Source organism: Pinus tabuliformis, chromosome 3_1 (genome assembly GCF_031772625.1).
Source record: "Pinus tabuliformis cultivar Carrire ecotype Pingquan chromosome 3_1, CPIR1, whole genome shotgun sequence".
Taxonomy (NCBI): Eukaryota; Viridiplantae; Streptophyta; class Pinopsida; order Pinales; family Pinaceae; genus Pinus; species Pinus tabuliformis.
In genome coordinates, this window is record NC_142301.1 from 753,042,387 (window position 1) to 753,065,192 (window position 22,806).

Consider the following 22,806-nt stretch of genomic DNA (forward strand, 5'->3'; position numbering starts at 1 on the left):
TTATATGAGCCTCTCTAAGTTGAATTAGCCTAATTAGCCCCCACAATATTAAAATAATGAGCAAGAAACAAGCCTTGGTTATAAGCCCATCAAGTAGCTTTCGCAAATTATGAATTAGACATCCATATTCTAGCGGAATTGATGATGTCATGTTGAAGTAGGGCCAATGGAGGGTTGTGTTGAGTCCTCTAAGTGCCAGGATGTAAGAGAGGGCTCCATAAAGTATGAATTAGGGAATGGCCCCTAATTTTCCATGTGAATCATGATGTGGGGCCCCAAAGTGGTTTTGGGGCTCAAATGTTGGACTCATGGGTCTGTTGATGATAAATAAGCCTGTAATGCTCCAATTCGAGGGATTTAACAATGGTGGTTGCCCTCCCATGTCTCACAGGGGTAAAACAATCCTCCTCTGGGACCTTGGTCAGCTGCCAAACCATGTGTACATTGCCAAGCCGACTGGGGCGTGCTAGTCCAAGTGCATCATCTTGTGAATAATCTAGGGCAATAAGCAGACTGCTGATGGTGCCCATGATGTGAAATAATGCTCTGCACATGATAGGAGTCCCATGGCTCTCAACGCTTCCCCTAGGGTGTCAATATGATCCTCTGGTGGACTTGGGCCCCAATTAAGTTGCCCAACCCATGATGAAACCACCTTCCAATTACATATAATGTCCAATGCACATCCTCACCTTCAGGTACAATAGTTCATTAGTGCATCTAAGTGAAACAAACTTGTTAGTCAAGAGCACAATGAAACTTCATATGGAGTTACCCTTCCAGACTTGGGGCTTTGAGCTTGAAGTAGTAATGTTACCTCCCTAGGTAGGAGCGATTAATAAACGACCCTATTAGGTGTTCCCAACCCCTAAGGGGAAAGACAGGTCCAAGGTACATCCTTCAATTGATAGGTGTCATGTGAATAATGGCGAGATGGATGGAGACACAGGGGTCTCAAGGCCATATGCCATGGGTACAAGGTTGGCAATGATAAGGAATTTCTACATACTGGGTATATAGATGTAGGAGGGAGCAATTGTGAATACATGAGTTACCCTGACCTTTGTTTTTCCATCCTTCATTATTGCCTTTTTCCTTTTTATGATATTTTCTTTGTATTACTACTCGGGGCTCTAGGAAATATGAGCATGCTGTAAGAGATATGCACCAACTTTTACCCCCTTAAGGCGGGGCAGTTCATTGCCCACCAGGGGTTGGGATGCACATGGGTTCCTTAATGATGTGGGGGTATTTGTGGGCCCTAGGAACTAGGGTGATGGCCATAATGATAAGGGGTAGAGCTCGTGTTTGGCTTTTGCCTACATGCTATATTGAATGTCTCGACCATCTTTTGCATTTATAATATTCTTTTCTTTTGTTTCTTGCTTGTGGCCATGATTATGCTTTTATCTTTCTTTAGCTACATCAACCTCCGGGCCTTCGCCTCCTTAAAACAGAGATGAAGTGACTTTCAAGAGTCATATTTGATGCATACATATCGGATGACTTTTACACTTGGGAGAGGGCTAATCAAGTAGCTCAGCACTTCGCTCTTATTTGCCTAGGATTCGGTCTTCATAGATCTGGTTGGGAGACACCACTACTTATGACTTCTTTGCTGCCTTGGTTCTGTATCTGTTTACTAGGGCTCCAAAGCATTGAGCCCAAAATTCGATCAAGACTTCTAGGAGGAGGCACTTCTTTATCATACTTGTAACATTTTGTGATTTGTATCTTGCCCTTTTTGACTTTTACTCAAGTGAACTTGGCTCTAATACCATGTTGAGAAAACTAGGGAAGGAATAATTAGGATTTCTTTTACGTGTTTTCTCTTATTACATTGACATTTCTTGTGACATTAATTTAGATCATCATCATTATTATTATGTGTTTATTATCATCAAGATAATGCCAATAAAGGAGATCACAATGCAAACAAGAACACCAAAAATTAGGCTCTTCGCCAGGGCAAAACCCCTCCATAGGGGAAAACCCAAAACTTCTCTCTCTTATAGAATTCTCAAGGAAGACTTCCAGACCTTTAACCAAGACAACTCACCAAGTGAGGGCCAGCCACCCATTCAAATACTTCCTTCTGCAACTCGGATTGCTTTTCTTTACTAGGCCAAAAATCTGAACAGGAAAAACAGTCTTCCTTCCACACGTGCAAGTTTTCTGAAACAAGGAGAGATGCCCAAAACAAATAAGAATCCTTTTCTTCCTTCTTGCTAACCTTCTCCTCTTCTTTGCTCTGATTTTCCTCAGACTTCTTCAAGATATGCAAACTTGATTGATGCCAAAGGAGGTCGAATGATTCTTCTATATATAGCTTCTTGGTGTGGTGCTACTGCCTTTTTGTGGAGCCGACTTGGTGGGCTGGCCGACCCATCACTTGGTGGTTTCTTGTCCTTTTTACATTCAAAAATAATTTCTTTTACATTGAATCAAGAGCCCTCCAAGGGACTTTAACATCATGACCTTGACCTTGACCTTGTCAAAACTCTAGGGCACACAATGGGTGCCAAAACTAATAAAATAATCTTTGGGCAATAAATCCATAATAAATATTTTTTCTTTTAAAATATAATTTTCTTTTTCCTTTTCTTTTGACAAGTACATTGATTACATCAAGTCATGGTTCATAAACAATTATGAAGACCGAAACTAGTTACCATTTTCAACACTACCAACGAGATTTCCTTATGTTGATGGGATTTGACTAATCCTTCCTTCACTAATCAGTTCGTATTTTCTCTTCACAAGAGAATGGCATCCTTGTCCCACGGGTATGGATTCCCAAAACAATCTCACAGAAATCTAGAGGAACAACGTTATATTTGAATATATCCACATATTTTCAGAATTAGCAAGTTTAAACTGATGCTTTACCTGAAGCTTGACATTTTTGTGTGACCTCCCTATAGGATATGGCTTTGGACGTTCAAAGATTTCAGGGCCAACCTTTGCACCAATGACTCAATATAAGGCTGGCTTGACTACCAGAATCGAATGTAGTGTTAAACCAAGGTATTTAATTTATATTTACACTTTAATATGGAAGTGACTCTCCCTCCTACCTTCCATCTACTCTTTGCTTGGTGTCCCATTCTCTGAATTTTGAGCAACACTAGCTACACTTGAACTATACTATGCCACCTCTTCAATCTTTCCTAAGTGAGCCTCACTTCCTTGAGCATTCTTGGTTATCAAGAATTTCTTTCCTCACTTATTCTCAAAATTGCTTTGGGTGTTTGGAGTGGTTGAGTTACCTATATTCTGTCGAGTGTTGTTTGCATGCTTCCTTCATCCTTGCTTCTTGTGAGTTGTTTCTTTGTGGTATGTCCTCTGTGCACATTGGCAGCTTTCATCACTAGTTGACATTTTTTGCCACAAGTCTCAATTACAAGGCTTTTGTACTAGCCTCATCGACGGTATGCACTTAAAACAAGGTTATCCCATTTTACAAAAATCGTTGTAGGCTTCCAGTGTACTTCATGAGAACACCAGATGGATCTTCAGCTAGACCCATCTGAACTATCAGTTTCTGGAAAATAACTGTGTAATGTTGCACGCTCTAGTCTTATCTTTGTGCAAATACTGCCATCTAATATGTTGTTCTCGTTCATACCCCAAATGGTAGGTTGTTTCTTTAGTAGTTGCTTGAACCATTCTCTATTTGTAACTGTCATTCTTTCCCTTTACGCAGTCTCCAACAATAAGCCTTCCACCAAAGCAGGTCATGTTAGGTCATGCCTGGTGATTGGTCATCTTAAGAAGCAGTGAGCACAAAATAGCTTTTCTATTCATCTTTCAAGCCATGGAAACTGAAGTATACTTCTCACTGTCTCAACTAGTTATTTATCTCTTCAGCATCATATGGAGGTATGTTGAGTTTGGCTTCCGCCATAAAAGGTGGGAAATGGGGTTTATCTTTGCATGTCTTATCCAGAGGGAGATCTTCTGGTTGCACATATTCATTATTGGGCTCTTTACCTATCTCAAACTTCAACACGATAGATAGTGGTTGGTCCACCAAAGTTTGCAAATTCTCCATATTTGACTCCACCTAGGAAAATGAGTTTGAAAACCTTGTTTCTCAGCCTCAAATGCATATTTTTGCTTTGGATTATTCTTTCTTGAACCAACCACTTGCTTCTTTCTAGGTCTCCAAAGGGCCTTTCCGAGGGTCTCCTCCTGTCACGAACTAGCTTTGAGTTTGATTAATGCTTGGAGTTTCACAGGAAATAGATTGGTCTGGGTTGTTCAGAATCTTGAAATGCTCCGATATCAAAACTGATATGTTTTCTCTAATAACCGAGTCAAAATCTTCCAATGACGCCCATGAAATGGATGTTATGTTTTACTGTTCAATTGCATACACAACCTCCCAAATAAGTAGAAATGCACTAGCAAGCATAAAACCAACAAAATGTTGTTGACTGGAGAAAACCCTCTTAGAGAATTAATACTCCAACTATTATTACAATTTCAATGTCATACTACATCTAGTGTGTGTTTCACGAAATAGGCCACCGCCCTTTTTTGTCTTCAAACAAAAATTACAGCAATAGCTACAAGATACACAGGTCTCTCCTACATGGTTGTGCATCTTGTGTCTTTGTAACAGTGTTTGTCAAGCTCACTGGTATATCATGTTTGTTTTACTACTCTTTGTGAAATAGTGCCAATCAAACTCTTCTTAACTCTAGAACTCTAAAATGTACAATGGGTGTATAAAATTGAATTCTATGTCCAAACAAATGAATGAACAAATCCTTCTCTCCAATTCTCTACCACTCATGCTGACAAAGAATGTATCGCACTATCAATTCCATTACCCAAATTGCTTCCTCTTAAACTGCCTGGTGGACAACTCAACACATGCCCACAAATGTAGCAGTGGTTCTTTTGCCTCCCAATACTTCAATTTGTTGTTGGTCATTCAATCTGTTTTCTATAATTAGAAAAAGTTTTGAGGTCTAAAATGGGCCTGCTAAGAACTATTATAAAATATCAGTGGAAATAATAAAATAGGATTAGATTAACTCATCAAGTTTTGGAGCGAAAAAGAAAAACCTATTTTTTCAACTCTTATTTTCAACTTATCTCCCTATGATTTTACTCAAGTTTTGAGTGAGAGCACTTGTTAGATGCGAAATTTAATTTTGCATCCAAGGAGTACCCATGTTGCATACTTTCAATGGACCCTACTACATGAAAATGTGAAATACATGAAAAAACGTGATTGCAATAATGTTTTTTCTTGTATTTCACATTTTTTGTGTACTAGTTGTTGAAATTAGAGAGAAAGTGGTCCAGCCAGATTTAGAGGTGCACTAAGTTTGGCAGGGGATCCACATTCCACTAAGGCACAACTTTTTAATATTTTTCTCTAAAGTTAACTTTGGAAATATTTAAATTTTCTTAAGTTAAATCTAAGTTGACCTCAGTGTTTGTATCATTAGCATCTTAGTGATGGATCTTGTTGGTGGGCCCAAGTTGACTTAGAAGAGGGAAAAAGGTGCTGAAGGGAATTACTATGCATCAGATTGTTTGGTGAAAGTTTTAGAAATTAGGGCAACACAACTACAACAAAGTCAGGGCTTCAACAACACACTAGGGCACAAGAGCAAGAGGGAATAATAGCTACATGATCAAGTAGTAGCGCCCAACACAAAGAAAAAAAACGAAGAATAGGCATGTAGAGGGGTTTTACGGCCTGTATGGAACTTGTACAGTGCAGCGTGTGTAGGGAGGCCATGGGTTGGGTTATTTTCTAGTTGGGCCAATTTGATTTTCTGAGTCAGATTTGTCAAAAGGAAAGTTTTTCCTTCTCACTGTAAATTTTTCTGAAGAATTTTTGTTGAGGTTGCCCTTATAGAAGCCACCAGACAAGCAGGTTTTCCCGTGTTGGGTTTCCTGGGTAAATTTTGTTTCTTTATGGTGATGTGATTGTGTTTTTATTTTTGGGTTTCTTGTTAAATTTCCGTTGCATGTTCAGTTAGATAAAACTCAACATATTTGTGGAAGAAGTTAAATTTCAGTTTTAGTTATTTACTTGTAATTTCCAGAAATTAGTTAGCTGGGTTTTTAGAGAAACTAACATGGTATTAGAGCATGGCTCTGTATAAAGACCAGTCACCAGGGAAAGAGTAGCATGGAAGAGGGAGTTGCGCTAGGGTTTGAGGCACAGTTAGTTTCCAGTCACCAAAAGTGCACTCAGCCAGCCAGACAGTGCAACTAGCCAACTAGATTTGTGCAAGGGTTTGAGAAAAAGTCAACCATGAAGATGGCATATCAGGGTTTGAGACCAAAGCATGGTTTGAATGGAGCCTCCAACTTTTGTGCCTAGAGAGAGAGGATGCTTGTGGTGTTGGAGGACCAAGGGGTCAAGGAGTTTGTAGAAAATCTAATGGCTCAGCCACAAGACCCTCAACAGTTAGCTAAGCATAATAAGAGGGATGCTCTAGGGCAAGGAGAATAATTCTTGAGGGGGTCAAAGAGCATATAATTCCTCTCATAGCATGTAAGAAGACAACACATGAAATGTGGACAACAGTTTTGAAATTGTACCAGTGAAGTAAGGAAGTTGGTGCTAAAAGACAAACTTGGGTAATATGTATGGCCAAGGGAGAGTCCATGGCGTCCTACTTGACCAAGTTCACCCAAGTCTAGGATGAACTTGCTGGGGTGAATGACATTGTTTCAGATAGTGACCTAGTGAGACTTGCGTTATTAGGGCTTCACAAGTTGTGGGATAATTCCATGACACAGTCACAGGTAGAGAAAATCTTCCAGATTAGGAGCGGATAAGGAGTGATTGCATGCTGGAAGAAATTAGGAGGCAGTCAAGGTTTGGCACTCATGTTAAGCATGAGGATAAAGAGAATTTTCCCTAGCTGGCAAGGGGACCAAGGGCAAAGGCAAGAAACATGCAGGACCAGTTGAATCAAGCTCCAAAGGTTAGAAAGATCTGTCCAAAATTAAGTGTTTTCAGTGCCATCAGTTTGGACACTATGCTACCAAGTGTCCACAAAGAAAGAAAGGGTCCAAGAAGGACTAAGTAGCAGCCACTGCTGAAATAAATGAGTTCAACTCCAAATTTGAGGAGGATTTCTCCCTCATTGCATACATGGCAAGTTCAACGTCCAACAATGTTTGTTTCATAGATAGTGGGGTTTGAAGTCATATGACCGGGTGTAAAGATTTTTTCAGCCAACTTACTGAAAAGGACTAGAGAATTACCATAGAGCTTGGTGATGATGGCACGTACTCAGCCATGTGTGTGGGTGTTGTCAAATTTGAGAGGGAGTCAGGGAGTCCCCTTTCTCAAGGACGTCCTCTATGTAAGAGGGTTGAAGAAACACATTGTTTCAGTTTCAACACTTGAAGACAAGGGGTATGATGTCATTTTCGGGAAAAGAAAAGCCCTTTTGAAACCCTCTAACTCAGCAGAAGAGGCCAAGTAGATTGGAGTAAGGGTGAAGAGGCTCTACAAATTGTAGTGTTGGACATTGGATAAACCACTGCTCCTTGTGTGTTTCGCAACATGGACTAACCGCCTCTCGTGGATCCTTATCTCTGGCGATGTGATTGTTGACTAACACCTGCGGGTTTTGGTCCAACGACAATCGTGATTCCCAACAAGTGGTATCAAAGCATAGGTCATGAATTCGATACACACTCGACTCGCATTGTGGGGGAGATTATTGTACATTGGATAAACCAACACTCCTCGTGTGTTTCGTGACATGGACTAACTGCGTCTCGTGGGTCTTTATCTTTGGCTAATGCTTGCGGGTTTTGGTATAAGAACAATCGTGATTCCCAACATGTAGTTTGACTCGGAAACAATGTTGACAAACAAGGTTGGTTGTGAGCAGAACAAGGACGCAGGGGAACTTTGGCATAGATGAATGGGACATTTGCACCATGGGGCATTGAAAATATTGCAGGAGATAGCCACCAGGTTGTCGAATTGTAGCATGGACCAACATGATGTGTGCAAGGGATGCACACTTGGAAAGTATGCAAAGACTTCTTCCCCAGCCGAGACAACAGAGCTGCAACTATGTTAGATCGGGTGCACTCAGATATATGTGGCCCTTTCTCTTCTTCTTCTCTCATGGGTTATAGATATTATGTCATTTTTATTGATGATTATTCTAGAAAAACTTGGATATTTTTCATGAAGAAAAAGCAGGAAGTCTTCTCTAAATTTGTGGAATTCAAGGCCCTAGTAGAAAACCAGTCAGGCAAAAATATTCAAGCCTTGAGAAGTGACGATGGCAGTGAGTATACCTCAAATTCCTTAAAAGACTTTTGTGCCAAGGAATGAATTAGGAGAGAACTCACAACTCCCCATAATCCTCAGCAAAATGGGGTAGCTGAAGGAAAGAACTACAATATTGTTGGAGCAGCGAAAGCTATGCTGCATGACTAGGGGCTACCTATGTTTTTGTGGGTAGAGGCATGCAACAAAGAAGTGTTCCTACAGAATAGGAGTCCACACAAAGTTCTGAGACGAATTACACCAGAAGAGGCATTCACAGGAAAAAAACTTGATTTATCTCACTTCCGCATCTTTGGCAGTTTGGTGTATTGCCATGTGTCCAAGGATAGCAAGAAGAAGCTGGAGGCCATAGCTGAAAAGGGTATTTCGTGGGCTATAATGAGATTTCTTAGGTGTACAGGTTGTATGTTCCAACACTAAGAAAAACAATGCTTATACGTCATGTGAAATTGAGGAAGAAAGGGCTCTCAAGAAGTCCTTGGAGCATGAGCAGTGTGTAGAGCAAGAGGAGGAGCAACAAGCTCCCAAGTAGGAAGCTCAACCAACTTCTCAGTTGTAGTCATAGTCAGTAGGTGGACAGATCGTACACAAGGCTGATGAGGAGACAATGCAAGACGAGAAGGAGAGAGATGGAGAGTGGAGACAACCATTCAACTAGTGACTCCCAATACAGGGAGAAGGATGATCAAGTGGGCCGAGAAGCTGATTTAGGAGGCCTAGGAGAGGGTTGCGGTACCCAACTGTAGCTTCAGGCAGAGCAAACAACCATAGAGATACTCTGGCGACATGACACTTATTACAAAGTGAGTTGACTCATAGCCTTATAGCTTTAAAGAGGCTGAGTCACTATAGGTTTGGAGAGATGCTATGGATGAGGAGTATAACTCCAATATGCAGAATGGTGTTTGGGAAGTTGTGCCAAGACTGGAGCGTAAGACAGTGATTGGATCTAGACGGGTCTACAGGATTAAGCATGGAGCAGATGGGAGTGTAGTGAAATACAAGGCTAGGTTTGTGGCCAAAGGCTTGTCTCAGGTTGAGGGCATAGATTATGACAAGATATTCGGTCCAATTGCTCGCTACTCGTCCATTATGACTATTATTGTCTTTGCAGCATAGATGGGCTGGAAAATCCACTAGATGGACGTTAAAGCAACGTTTCTCAATGGAGAAGTTGAGGACAACATTTACATTGAATAGTTGGAGGGGTATGAGACACACAACTGGGAGTCGCACATGTGCATGCTTAAGCGAGCTCTCTATGGGCTCAAGCAGGCCCCAAGAGTGTGGTATTTGCGCATAGATAGCTATCTTCTTGGATTGGGCTTCAATAAGAGTGAAACTAACCCTAACTTGTACTTTTTTGTGGTTGGGGGGCAACCTCTCATTCTTGTACTGTACGTTGATGATATCATCTTGATAGGGGATGAAAAGATCACCAGGGAATGCAAGGCTGACCTTGCATCAAAGTTTGACATGAAGGATGTAGGATTTATGCATCACTTCCTTGGATTGGAGATTTGGCAAGGTGATGGGCAAATTTTCTTGGGATAGGGCAAGTATGCTCATGAAATTCTCAAGAAATTCATGATGCAGGATTGTAGGCCTATGGCCACTCCTTTAGTGACAAATTGGGTTCATAAAACTCTACAACAGGTCATTCCTCCTCTACCTAAAACTATCCTCACCTGTATGGATTCATTATTTAGGAAGATACATGTCAGCAAGGCAGAATGTGTGGATGCCACACTCTATAGGTAGTTTATTGTTATTTTTTGTAGCATCAGACAATGTTTTAGTCTCGATAGATGTCAGAGAGGCTAAGAAAAACTAGGACTCGATAACCCAGAAAAGGTTTTAGGAAAATCCACGTGGAAATTCCTTAATTAAGTTAATTAATTAGTAATTAATTTTTTCCTAACTCTAAATTAGGAAAAATGATTAATTAACAAGAATTAATTGAGGAAGGTGAGATTTCTCTAGAAACTCGCACATATCAACTAAGAAATAATCTTAGCCATTGATTAAGTTTTAATCTTGGCAGCTGGAGTCCCACAGTGAGATTATAAAAAGATGTTGATGGGTAGATAGAGGAACACACTTGAGATTGATTTCCCTGGGTAGTTTGATTTTCCACAAAGAAACAACAGTTGCTGGAAGAGTTTGAGCTAGAGAAGGAAAGAAGAGACAGAGAGGGGTAGAGACAGTGAGCCTAGAGGAAGTTTTCCATATTCGGAGAGTAGCATGTAGAGAGGCAAAGATAGCCATAGAGAGGCTGACTCGGGGGTTGCACAAAAGTCTTTAGAGGCAAATTCGATTTTTTTGCTGGAGAGAACTCATTTTTAGTTCTCTAGGTCGGGTTCCAGAGTGCCGGAGAGATAGTTTCTCAGTCAGCAGTAGACAAGACGGCTCGAGGAGTAGTTGTTCCAAGTAATGTGTATTCCAGTTCTGCGCTGGGGTGATGCAGGGTCTGCGCAGGCCAGATTGGACGACTCACTTGGAGTTGGAAATTAGAGCCTGGATTGCTTGTGTGGTGAGGAAAATTCCCCATACTATTTTTGCCAATATTTTTCTTCGTAGGATTGCTAGATTTTAGCATCCAGTTGTACTCAGAATTTCTCACTGTTGCTTAATAATAAAAACCCTCAGCTGCTGCACCGATTTTCCCAATTTGGGTTTTTTTGGGGACTTTTGTCCAAAAATAATTGTGTCAAATGTTTGCGTGTGCGCCAGTATTTTCTCAGTTTCCAGTTTATCTTCCACAATATTTTTATTTGTGAAGATTGCAGTGTGATTAATTTGTTGTTGTCGTAGCAATAAACAACTAAATTAATTAACAGTTAGAAGAATTAATTCCAGTTGTTGCAATAGAATTCAATGCTGAAATTTTCACATGGTATTAGAGCAATTTTGATCTGACAAGAAGCTCATAAGCGGAAGCAGAAAAATTTGTTGTTCAGAGGGAGCAACATGACGATTTTTCTGGGGGTTGTGCAGTGCCTAGCTAGGCAGTGCGAATTGCTGGGCAGTTCGATTTTTCAGTGCAGGATTGGCAGAAAAATTTGACTTGCCTTAGTGAGTGATTCTAGCAGGGTGAGGGGGCAACAACTCAGTAGTTTTTGCTGAGAAAATTCCTTATTTGGGCACAGTAGGGTTTTGCAGCAGTTTGCTAGAGTAGAATCAGCGCAAGGTGGAAGAGAAAGTGAACACACAGAGGGAATTTCTCTTAGAGGGTTTCTAGCCTAGAAATCCATATTTCTAGTTGCAGCCGGCAGTAGCTGCAAGTAGATTTTCTCACTCCAGAAGGGAGTGCGAATAGCAGATTCAACAACTGAGCAGGTGAAAGAGGGAAATTTTTGTTCCAGTTTTAGAGATGGCCACAATTGGGCTTAGAGATCAGGATAAGTTGGAGGGAGCCTCCAACTATGTCATCTAGAAGGCTAGGATGTCCTTCCTACTAGATGAATTTGGCCTAAAAACCTATGCAGAAAATGTTGTGGCAGTACCGAATGATGCGGATCAGCTGAAGGAATACAAGAAAGAGATGGAAAAGGCGAAGCAAATGATCTTGGATGGAGTCCAGGACCATATAGTCTCGCATATATCAGCCAAGAATACGACCAAGGAGATGTGGGATGCTCTCGCTCAACTATATCAGAATCCTTCCAAGCAGCGAAAGATGTTCCTACAAGAGAAGCTGAAAAACATCAAGATGTAGAAGAGTGAAGGCATAGATCCCTTCTTCGCCAGAATTTAAGAAATCTAGGATCAACTTGTAGTCATTGGGGAGGCGCCTTAACCTATAGATCTTGTGCATTTGGCCCTAAACAATGCCTCAAAGGAATGACAAGTCTTTGTCCAAAACATCTTGGGATGAGACGCATTACTAGGGTAGGACAGGATGTGGTCAGATCTGCAGCAAGAGGAGATGAGGCGAGCTCTAGTAAAAAGCTCCATCAACGGAAGCGACAATAAGGGTTCGAAGGGTGAGGAGGAGGAAGAAAACGTGGCCCTTGGATCTAAGGGTCCTAGTCAGGGACAAGGGGAGAAGAAGAAGAAGAAGGACCCATCTAAGGTCAAGTGCTTCAGGTGTGGCACGTTTGGCCACCACAGTGCTCAGTGTCCTCTTAGGATGAAGGACAAGCAGGAGAGGCAGGACTAGGCAACAACATTCGCAAGGGTAGATAGATTGTCCTCTAGGTTGGAGGAATACTTTGCCATGTTTACATCTATACCTCTAGGAGTGAGGTGGGGCGATATGGAATTATAGTCCCAGAGTTGCAGAGGATTGGGTAGGGTCCATTGACGTGTCTTCCTCATGGATCATTACCTTGCTATGGGGGCCCACAATATTCAGTAGCAAGGATGGATCAGTGTCAGTGATGAAGTCAGATACCAGAGTGACAATTGCAAACTAGTTGCAGTCAAGTGTTGAGGAGCACAAATGTAGTGTTGACAGCAGAGCAGCAGGCGTAGTAGCAGAGTCGGTAGCAATGCAGATTCCTTAAGTGGACAGTGCAAAGGCTAGTAACACTCAGATGCTCAGGAGACAATTGTAGCACAGAGACACAATTGATTTAGTATTTAAGATGCTTCTCAGTTGCAGTAGCAACAACAACAATTGAGAGGGAGTTGCAGTGTAGATGCGTTGGCAGTAGTATATCAGTGTCAGCAACAACAAATGCAACATCAGAGTTGCACAATGGTTGGTGGGTAGTGACAGGTAGTCATAGTGGCCAGACATCAAAAACATGTATGGGAGGATGATGCAGAGACAGGGTGTTGGAGCAGTTCGACACCAGAACACCTGCCTCGCTAAGAGGGAGTGTTATTTTTTGTAGCAATCGATGGTGTTCTAGTCTCGACAGTTGTCAGGGAGGCTAAGAAACACTAGGACTCCATAACCCATAATAGGTTTCAGTAAAATCCACCTAGAAATGCCTTAATTAAGTTAACTAATCAATAATTAAATTTTTCCCAAGTCTAACTTAGGAAAAGTGATTAATTAACAAGAATTAATTGAGGAAGGTGAGATTTTTCTAGAAACTCACATGGATCGACTAGGAAATAATCTCAGCCATTGATTAAGTTTTAATCTTGGCCGTTGGAGTCCCATAGTGAGATTATAAGAAGAAGTCAATGGGTAGATGGAGGAACACACTTGAGGTCGATTTCCTTGGGAAGTTTGATTATCCAGAAAGTAGCAGCAGTTGCCGGAAGAGTTCGAGCTAGAAAATGGAAGCATAGACAGAGAGGGGCAGAGACAGTGAGTTTGGAGGATGTTTTCCCTATTTGGAGAGTAGCTTAGAGAGAGGCAGAGATAGCCACAGAGAGGCTGATGTAAGGGCTGCGCAAAAGTCTCTTGAGGGAAATTTGATTTTGCTGGAGAGAAGCTCGTTTTCAGTTTCGGAGGCTGGGAAGATTTCCCAAATTGTTAGAGAGACAATTTCTCAGTCAGTAACAGACAGGACGACTTGAGGAGCAGTTGTTCCAGGCAGTGTGTAATCCAGTTCTATGCTAGGGTGTCGCAGGGTTTGTGCAGGCCAGTTTGGATGGCTCACTTGGAGTTGGTAGTCAGAGCTTGGATTGCTTGTGGGGTGAGGAAAATTCCTCATAATCTTTTTTTTCCAGTATTTTTCTCTAGGATTGCTAGATTTATGCATTAAGTTGTACGCAAAATTTCTCACTGCTGCTTAATAGTAAAAACCCTTTGCTGTTGCACCGTTTTCCCAGGTTGAGTTTTTCCGGGGACTTTTGTCCAAAAATAACTGTGTCAATTTTTTGTGTGTGCCAGTATTTTCTTAGTTTCCGATTTATCTTCCGCATTGTTTTTATTTGTGAAGATTGTAGTGTGATTAATTCGTTGTTTTTAGCAATATTGCTAAATTTATCATAAATTGCTAAATTTATTAATAGTTAGAATAATTAATTTCAGTTGCTGCAATAAAATTTCAGTGGTGAAATTTTCACATTGATAGGGTCGTTGATGTATCTAGTGAATAGACGACTAGATATTTGCTATGCAGTAAACCAACTCAGTCAGTTTATGGTAGAACCCACAAGAGTGCATTGGGTAGCTGCTAAGCATGTATTGAGGTATCTCAGGGGCACAATTGACTTTGGGTTGTTGTACAAGAGAATAGATGAAGTGAAGCTAACAAGGTTTGCAAATGCAGATTGGGCAGGGAGTCCAACAGACAAAAAGAGCACTTCAGGTAGCACATTCAATGTGGGATCAACAATTGTTTCCTGGTTCAACAAGAAGCAAAGATCAATAGCACTGAGCTCAGCAGAGGCTGAATACATGTCTGCTAGTATGGCAGCTTGTGAGGCCATTTGGCTGAGAAATTTACTTGTAGGACTCTTAAGTCAGAGTTTGGAACCAACAATCATTCATTGTGATAATCAAAGTTGCATCAAGCTCTTTGATAATCCAGTGTTTCATGACAGGTTCAAGCACATTGAAATTAGGTACCATCAATCTTAGAGATTGTGTGTAGAAGGGGAAGATCCAGTTTTAGTATGTCCATACAACGATGAAAACATTAGATAGATATATTGACTAAGGCTTTGCCAAAGGGCAACATTGTGTTTCACAGAGATACGCTGGGTGTTGTGGAGAACCACTCCCTCTTTAAGTGGGAGTGTTGAAGTTAGAGAGAAAGTGGGCCAGCTAGATTTGGAGATGCACTAAACTTGGTAGGGGACCCACATTCCACTAAGGTGCAGTTTTTTAATATTTTTCTCTGAAGTTAACTTTGGAAATATTTAGATTTTGTTAAGTTAAATCTAAGTTGATCTCACCCCTTGGATCATTGGCATCTCAGCCATAGATCTTGTTGGTGGGCCCAAGTCAACTTAGAAGAGGGAAAAAGGCACTGAAGGGAATTATTATGCATCAGATTGTTTGGTGAAGGCTTCAGAAATTAGGGCAACACAACTACAACAAAGACATGGCTTCAACAACACGCTAGGGCACAAGAGCAAGAGGGCATAATAGCTATAAGACCAAGTAGCAGCGCCCAACACTCAGAAAAAGCACAGAACAGACATGCAGAGGGGCCATACAACTTGTATGGAACTTGTACAACGCAAACTGTGCAGGGAGGCCATGAGTTGGGTTATTTTTCAGCTGGGCCAATTTGTTTTTTTGAGTCATATTTGTCAAAAGGAAGTTTTTCCTTCTCACTATAATTTTTTTGAAGAATTTTTGCTGAGGCCACCCTAATAGAAGCCACCAGACAAGCAGGTTTTCTCGTGTTGGGTTTCCTGGGTCAATTTTATGTCTTTATAGTGATGTGATTGTGTTTTAATTTATGGGTTTCTTGTTAAATTTCCGCTGCATGTTTAGTAAGATAAAACTCAACATATTTATGGAAGAAGTTAAATTTTAGTTTCAATTATTTACTTGTAATTTCCATAAATTAGTTAGCTAGGTTTCTAGAGAAATTAAAAGTAGGGTCCATCTAAACTATGCAACATGGGTACTCCTTGGATGCAAAATTAAATTCCACATCCAACGTTGCTCCTGCTCGAAATTTGAGTAGAATCGTAGGGAGATAAGTTGAAAAAGTAGATTTTTAATTTTTAATTTTTTCTATCTTTTTACCTTTTTACTCCGAAAATGGTGAATCATCCCCCATGGTTGATATCATCATATTAAATCCTATTGGTTCTTATAAAGTTGATTTTGTTGCACATTTTTGTTTTGAGGCCTATTTTTTAACTGAAAATTTCTCTAATGGGCCTCGTAATCTTCTTTTCCGTGGAACTCTTCATCAACTTGTCTTGGAAAATAGTTTAGAGTTGGCCAATGATTGACATGGACTTATTGACATGGATAGTTGTTGGCATCAACTAAGTTCTTCTTGGCAGAGACCTATTATTTTGATGGCATCGACTTGATGCCTCCATTAACATGGTTCATTGTTGTTAACATGGGTAGATACGTATTCATCAATGTTGGCTTCAACCTTGTTGGTGAGTGGTTCTTTCCTTAGTCAATTGGCCACCTCAAACTCGGATCTTTTCAGGTTGCTCCCCCAAGTGAGAGCTCTAGTATAAGTTGTCAGAAATGCCCCTCCCAACCCCTAGAAACACCGTTCAACATTTCGAAAACGGAAATGGAAACAATTCTCCTTTGAAACGTCCCAGAAACATTTTGTAGCCATTTCATATTTTTGGAAACAGAGGATTTCGATTTCGATACATTTCAGGCATTTTAATTTTTTTTGGATTTATTTCAGATCATGATTTTCGTGATCTGTTTCCATATTTCTAGAAATGGATCCACCAGTAAATGCTCAAAGCCAGGAATGAGAGTCATTTTTTTTCATCGAGAAAAGTTAACGTTGAGGGCTTGGCCCCCTCTTAACCTATGTATCACACCCTGTAACCCTATTTTCATTCGACTTCATGCCATTTCGTTGTTGGAGGAGGCCACCCATCGCTGCTTGGAGTTGGAGGAGGCTTGGGTTGCCACTTCTTGGAGTTGGAGGGAAGATACACATAGGTAAGTTAACTGCTCACGACTGCCCAGTGCCAATTTGTACTTTCAATACTCATTGTAAATTTTAGGTTATAGAGTGCAAGTATTGTCGTAACTTCCAGATTGTTTACAGAGTGTAGTATGCAGCAAATGAATTTTTTTTCTTAATACTCAATATCTCATGAGAACACAAAAATATTAGAAGTATTCTTATATGCTCGTTCTATTAGGTTCATTACATTATCATTGAGGATGAGAACTCTATATTTCCTTTTGACTTGAATATGAGTGAAGTGCTTCTTCAAACTTAGAAACAGTGAAAGAAGATCAACATGTGACCATAAGTTATTAAAGATGTATAATTGAATGCCTTTAATTCACTGCTGCTTAAGTCTTAATGTGCAGTTCAAAGTCGAGACCAATAGTTCCATCAAATCATGAATAATTCCAGTAACCTGAAATACTTGCACTCTGTAACCTGTAACCTTGACTTGAAATTTATTTGTAACCTGAAGGCTGAAACATGCTTCATTGGACAAACTTGAAAGTTGAGACAGATTACAAATTAAACTTTAATTAATATTAGTTCTTGAATATAAATGTTGGCATGTTGCAGGTGTTCTTGCCATTATACATTCCATCCATTGCTAAGTTACCAGAAATGTCCCATTCATGGCATCTTCAAGTTCATCCATTCGTAATGAGGAACAAGAAATTGAATCGACCCTTAAAGTTGATCCAAAGTCACCACTTTGGAAATATGTCACTATTGTAGGGAAGATTCAAGGAGAAGGTTAATTGGAATGGGTTTACAATGAGTGTCAAAAGGAGTTTAAGGGATCATACACTCGGGTTAAAGCACATTTACTTGCCTTAAGAAACGATGAGATTTGAATATGCATTTGCCCACTAAAGAGAATGAGACAGAGGGAAAAAGTTTAAGTAAGGGAAAAATTGCAAAATATCAGAAAGAACAAGACGCGACATATGTTAAAGCAAATGAGGAAAATTCTTATTCAAACAACCAACAAGGTTAATAGCATCTTCAGCAAAGCCTCCACTTCCCTCTTATGGAATTGGTAGCCTTGGTTCAAAGCGGTCTAATCTGGGACCGCTTGAAAAGAGTGTAAATAATGATGCCCAAGAGAAGAAAAATGCAGCCATAGGTCAGTGCATTTATGCAAATGGCCTTCCCTTTAACCTTGTACGATCTTCTTACTGGGTAAAGATCATCAAAATAGTGAATGAAGCCCTAAAAGGGTACAAGAGCCCTAGATATAAGAAGGTTTGCACTACAATGTTGACTGTTGAGAAGTTAAATTTGGAGGCTAAATTAAACCTCATTCATAATTCATGGCACATTTTAGGGGCGTTGATTATTTTTCATGGATGGAATGATAAAATGAATAGACCTTTGATCAATGTGATTGCTCAGAGCCCAAAGGGGGCAATGTTTTTGAAGGTAGTGGATTGTGAGGGGCAGTTGAAAGATTCCCAATTCATTGCTGACATCTTGATTGAAGCAATTGAAATGGTGGGGCCAAAAAATGTTGTTCAGGTAAAAACTGACAATGCAATAGTGTGTAGAGCAGTAAACCGAATTATTGAAGGCAAATATCAACACATGTTTTGGACACCTTGTGTTGTACATTCATTTAACCTCATGTTGAGCAAGATGGGGAAGCAAATTGAGTGGATTCAACTTATTTTTGAAGAGGAAAAATAAATTCAAGCCTTCAACGCAAAAACCACACATGTTCCAAGCATATACAAGTAATTTGAGAAGTTGGAGCTCCTTAAGGAACCTAAACTTTAAAGTTTATTTCATAAATTCTAATTTATATGACTCTAAATTCAAATATGTAAATTGAATTCTCAAATAGGTCATGATTCGTGAATCATAAAAGGTATTCAATCAATTATGATTTTTAATTTATTGAACAATGAAAGATTGGCACTTGCAGGTTGCCGAGTCTCGTTTTACTTCTCACATCATAGTTTTAACAAGGCTTATGCAGGTGAAAGAAACATTACAATAAATGGTATGCAGTTCTCTTTGGAATCAATGGAGGCAATCCCTAATTAAAGTAGCACAAACAGTGCAAAGGTTTGTTGTTGATGATGAATGGTGGGATAGGGTGGAGTACCTCTTGGCTTAAGCCAATTGTGGATTTGCTATGCATGTTTGACATGGATATGCCTAATTTGGGAGAGGTGTATGAGGGCGTTGATTCCATGATAAAGAAGATAAATATGGTTATAAATGCCAAGGAGAAGGACCCAAATGAAGTCTTTTACAAATAGGTAAAAGATATATTGACCAAATGGTGGAACAAGATGATCACCCCATTGCACCTTTTGGCCTATTCGGTGAATCCAAAATATTATTTTGCAGAGTTGATAAGTAATCCAAAAAGAACCACACCAAACAAAGACCCAAAAGTCTCACACAAATTTAAGAAAGCTTTTAGAAAGCTATTTGTAGATTCTGATATTGGGATTGAAATTTGTTCAGAGTTTGCTCATTTTGTGGGATCAGAGGGTTTGGGTGCAGATCTTGATTCTATGCGTGACAAAACCATATTAAGTCCAATTGATTGGTGGGATTACTATGGTGGGGAACTTCCACATATATACAAAAATTGGTCATTAGGATTTTGTCACAGGTTGCTTGTTCCTCTTCAGTAGAGAGGAACTAGAGAACATATGGCTTCATCCATTCAGTGAAGCGAAATAGAGTGGGCTCAAAGAAGGTTGAGGAACTAGTGTATGTTCATTCAAACCTTCACCTTCAATATACAAGAGTGATGAACTCAAATTCGGGCCCACCAAACTATGGGATGTGGAACCAAAGTTACCTGACTTGGATATGACATTGAATGCGATGTCTCATATGAATTGTTTGATGAGGAGGCACCAATAATTGCATCTTCAAATGGACATAACAACAATGCTCCCACTCATGGAGAGGATCCAAATGTTGATGTGAATCTTAATTACATGGATGAAAGTACATGTAATTTATGATGATGTTTTAAACTTTTGAATAATGAGCATTAAATACCATAATATGTCGTATGATAGTACACTGCCAATCATAGTTCATTTTTTAATTTGTATTATGTAGAATTATTAATTTGGTGATGATGTTGATGATTGAAATTGGAAACACAAACTTGATGATATGTTAAATATTATAATAATCACTAATGATGATGACAATGTTTATGCTGAATTGACGATTTTATGTTCAATTCATGATGATGATTATGTATTTTTAAATATAGAATCTAGATTCTAAAAGATAAATGGTAATATGATTTTTATTTTATATATATATGTCGTTTCCTTGCTGTATCATATACAGATTTTTTGAAAATTTGCCACATCCGTTTCAAACCCCGTTCCCATATCCATTTCAATGGAACTTAGGCTCTAGTAAACCAAAATAACAAATAAAAATTTCATAGCTAAGCTGCTTACCATTATATATATATATATATCCAGAATTTTTGAAAATTTCCCGCCTGTTTCAAACCCCGTATCCGTAGCTGTTCCCGTATCCATTTCAGTGCAACTTAGGCTCTAGTAAACCAAAATAACAAATAAGGATTCCATAGCTAAGCTGCTTACCATCCTCTCTCGATAATTAGTTTGTTAGTGGAGTCATTGTTTATGCTTGTAGCTCCATCACTTTGAAGAATGAGTGTAGTATGTTGTCAAAGATTTATAATTAATCTTGTTCTTTAGAGTTGGCAAAGTTTGTGATGTAAATATTTTCTACAATTTTCAATTGGGTGGGTGGGATGGAATATTTGTTCCTTCTAATACCACTATTAAAATTGTCCTTTCTCAACCTACAACCACAATTTCGTGTGTGTGGGTGGAGAAAGCTGTCTTAGGGGAAATTGGTAATCGCCCAACATGATCTATAGTATAGTATACACACCTGAAGCGAGGGGATGAATGTATCTGCATATAAAGCTTTCTTCTGGACATGCCATCATACAATTCAATACTACCACCTTTGCATAATATAGCCTCATTGCAATATTACACGCACACATACAGACATACATACTACAGTGGGTAGGTTTATCTGCAGATAAAATTCGTTAGGCACATTTCATTATACAGTAAGATGATTACTCTGGTTTACTACCACCATTGTATTTCTCACAGTTCCACCTAGAGAAGTGAGGCACCCTGCATACTAGGGTTGTTTCCTGGGGGTTGAGGGGGGTGTGGGGGGGGATATCTTCATTGCTTCATGCATTTGTGTCTGTCTTCACATATGTGCTTTTCTGTCTTCATGTATGTCTGTAATGCTGGAAATAGGCTAACTATTTAGTATTTACTGCCCAGAGGTTTGCACCATGTAATTTGATCTCTCTTGCTACTTAGTAGATGCAGGGTTAAGATGGACCTATATGCTAGTATAACCTCATTGTAAGATTATTGTTAGACAAAGTCCCACGTAGATGTGAAGACAGGAACCGGCTTCATAAATGAAACCACAAACTATTTTCTACCTTGCTTTTTGCTGGCATGCATTATCCATTAGGTTGAAGTAATTTTTCCCGTACTAAGCTGTTCTTTCTCTGTGCAGATAGTGAGAGAGTTACTGGAGTACAAGTGTATAAATGTAAATGCTCTGAACAAGTTAAAAGAAACAGCACTTGATTTGGCCGAAAAATCACACTTTATGGAAGTTGCATCAAAAATCAAGAGTGCACTGAAAGAAGCTGGAGCTGAGAATGGAAAACATATAAGCCAACCTAAAGAAGGACGAGAGCTAAAACAAACTGTTAGTGACATAAAGCATGATCTGCATACTCAACTCGAGCAAATTGAAAAAACAGAGACACGAGTTTCTGGAATTGTAAATGAAATAAATAATTTCAGGACAGAGGGAATGAGCAATACAGTCAACTCTGTGACAGTTGTTGCAGTTCTCATTGCAACAATAGCTTTTGCCGCTATTTACACTGTGCCTGGTGACTATGTAGGTCTGCCGCAACAAAGCCCAAACCTATCTTTGGGACAAGCTTTGATAGCTAAGAAAGTGGCATTCCAAATATTTTTCATTTTTGACTCACTTGGACTGTTCATATCTCTTGCAGTGGTGGTTGTTCAAGTATCACTAGTTGCATGGGAAAGAAACGCTCAAAGTAGAGTGATTTTTGTATTTAACAAACTCATGTGGATGGCTTGTCTGTGCACTTCAGTGGCTTTTATTGCACTGTCCTTCATTGTTGTTAGCCACCATGGTCTGTGGATTGCAATTACCGTAACTATAATTGGCGGAACAATAATTTGGGGGACATTAGCTACCATATGCTACTTTGCAGTTAGACAACGATATGGAAGATCGAGAAGTTCTGGAAGGAAGATCAGAAGATCATCCCGGAGTAGGTCTTACTCATGGTCAGTCATGGCAGACTTATCAGATTCAGATATCTGTTATTCTGAACACCATAAGATATATGCTATCTAATTCCTTTGAGCTGCATTTTTATGTCTTTGGGGCTCTGGTTGATCGAAGTTAGGTTCATGAATTCCTGTATATATATTCTACTTTGGATATGACGAAGTAGAATGTTTGCTGTCAATCTATACTAAATTATAGCATTTCTAAATATTATTAGATATCAATGAGTTGGCATATGAATATATTTGCTCCTATTGTAGAAGTATGAAGAATTAGAGCATCTACTTTTCAAGGATGCCTATTTGAGAATGGTGAACTGCTATGATGAGTTTTGGAGCCAATTGCATTGAACAAAGCAATACAAAAGGATGCAAATTCCTTTTTGATATGGATTTTGTGCTTTGAATTTTTCTAATCACTTGAAAGATGGTCTAGAAACTTGCATTTTTCCTATCTATCTTAAAGTGATTTTGCGGACCATCCAATATGAACTATGCTGGATTCAGATGATCGTTATCCATTGATATTCGGACACAACGGAAAACTTTTTCTTATCGAGATTGTGAAGTCTTTTCAGCTACAAAAATCTGATTT

The 22,806-nt window shown here is 39.5% G+C and overlaps 1 protein-coding gene across 1 annotated transcript in view; it reads left to right on the top strand.

The window, feature by feature from the left end:
- Window positions 1-22,663, top strand: part of LOC149189563 (uncharacterized) — a 40,374-nt gene extending 17,711 nt beyond the window's left edge. The window contains exon 6 of the mRNA XM_089410276.1: window positions 21,391-22,663. Coding sequence (XP_089266402.1) covers window positions 21,391-22,278 — 888 coding nt within the window. The 3' untranslated portion in view covers window positions 22,279-22,663. The remainder of the gene's footprint in view (window positions 1-21,390) is intronic.
- Window positions 22,664-22,806: the final 143 nt, after the last annotated feature.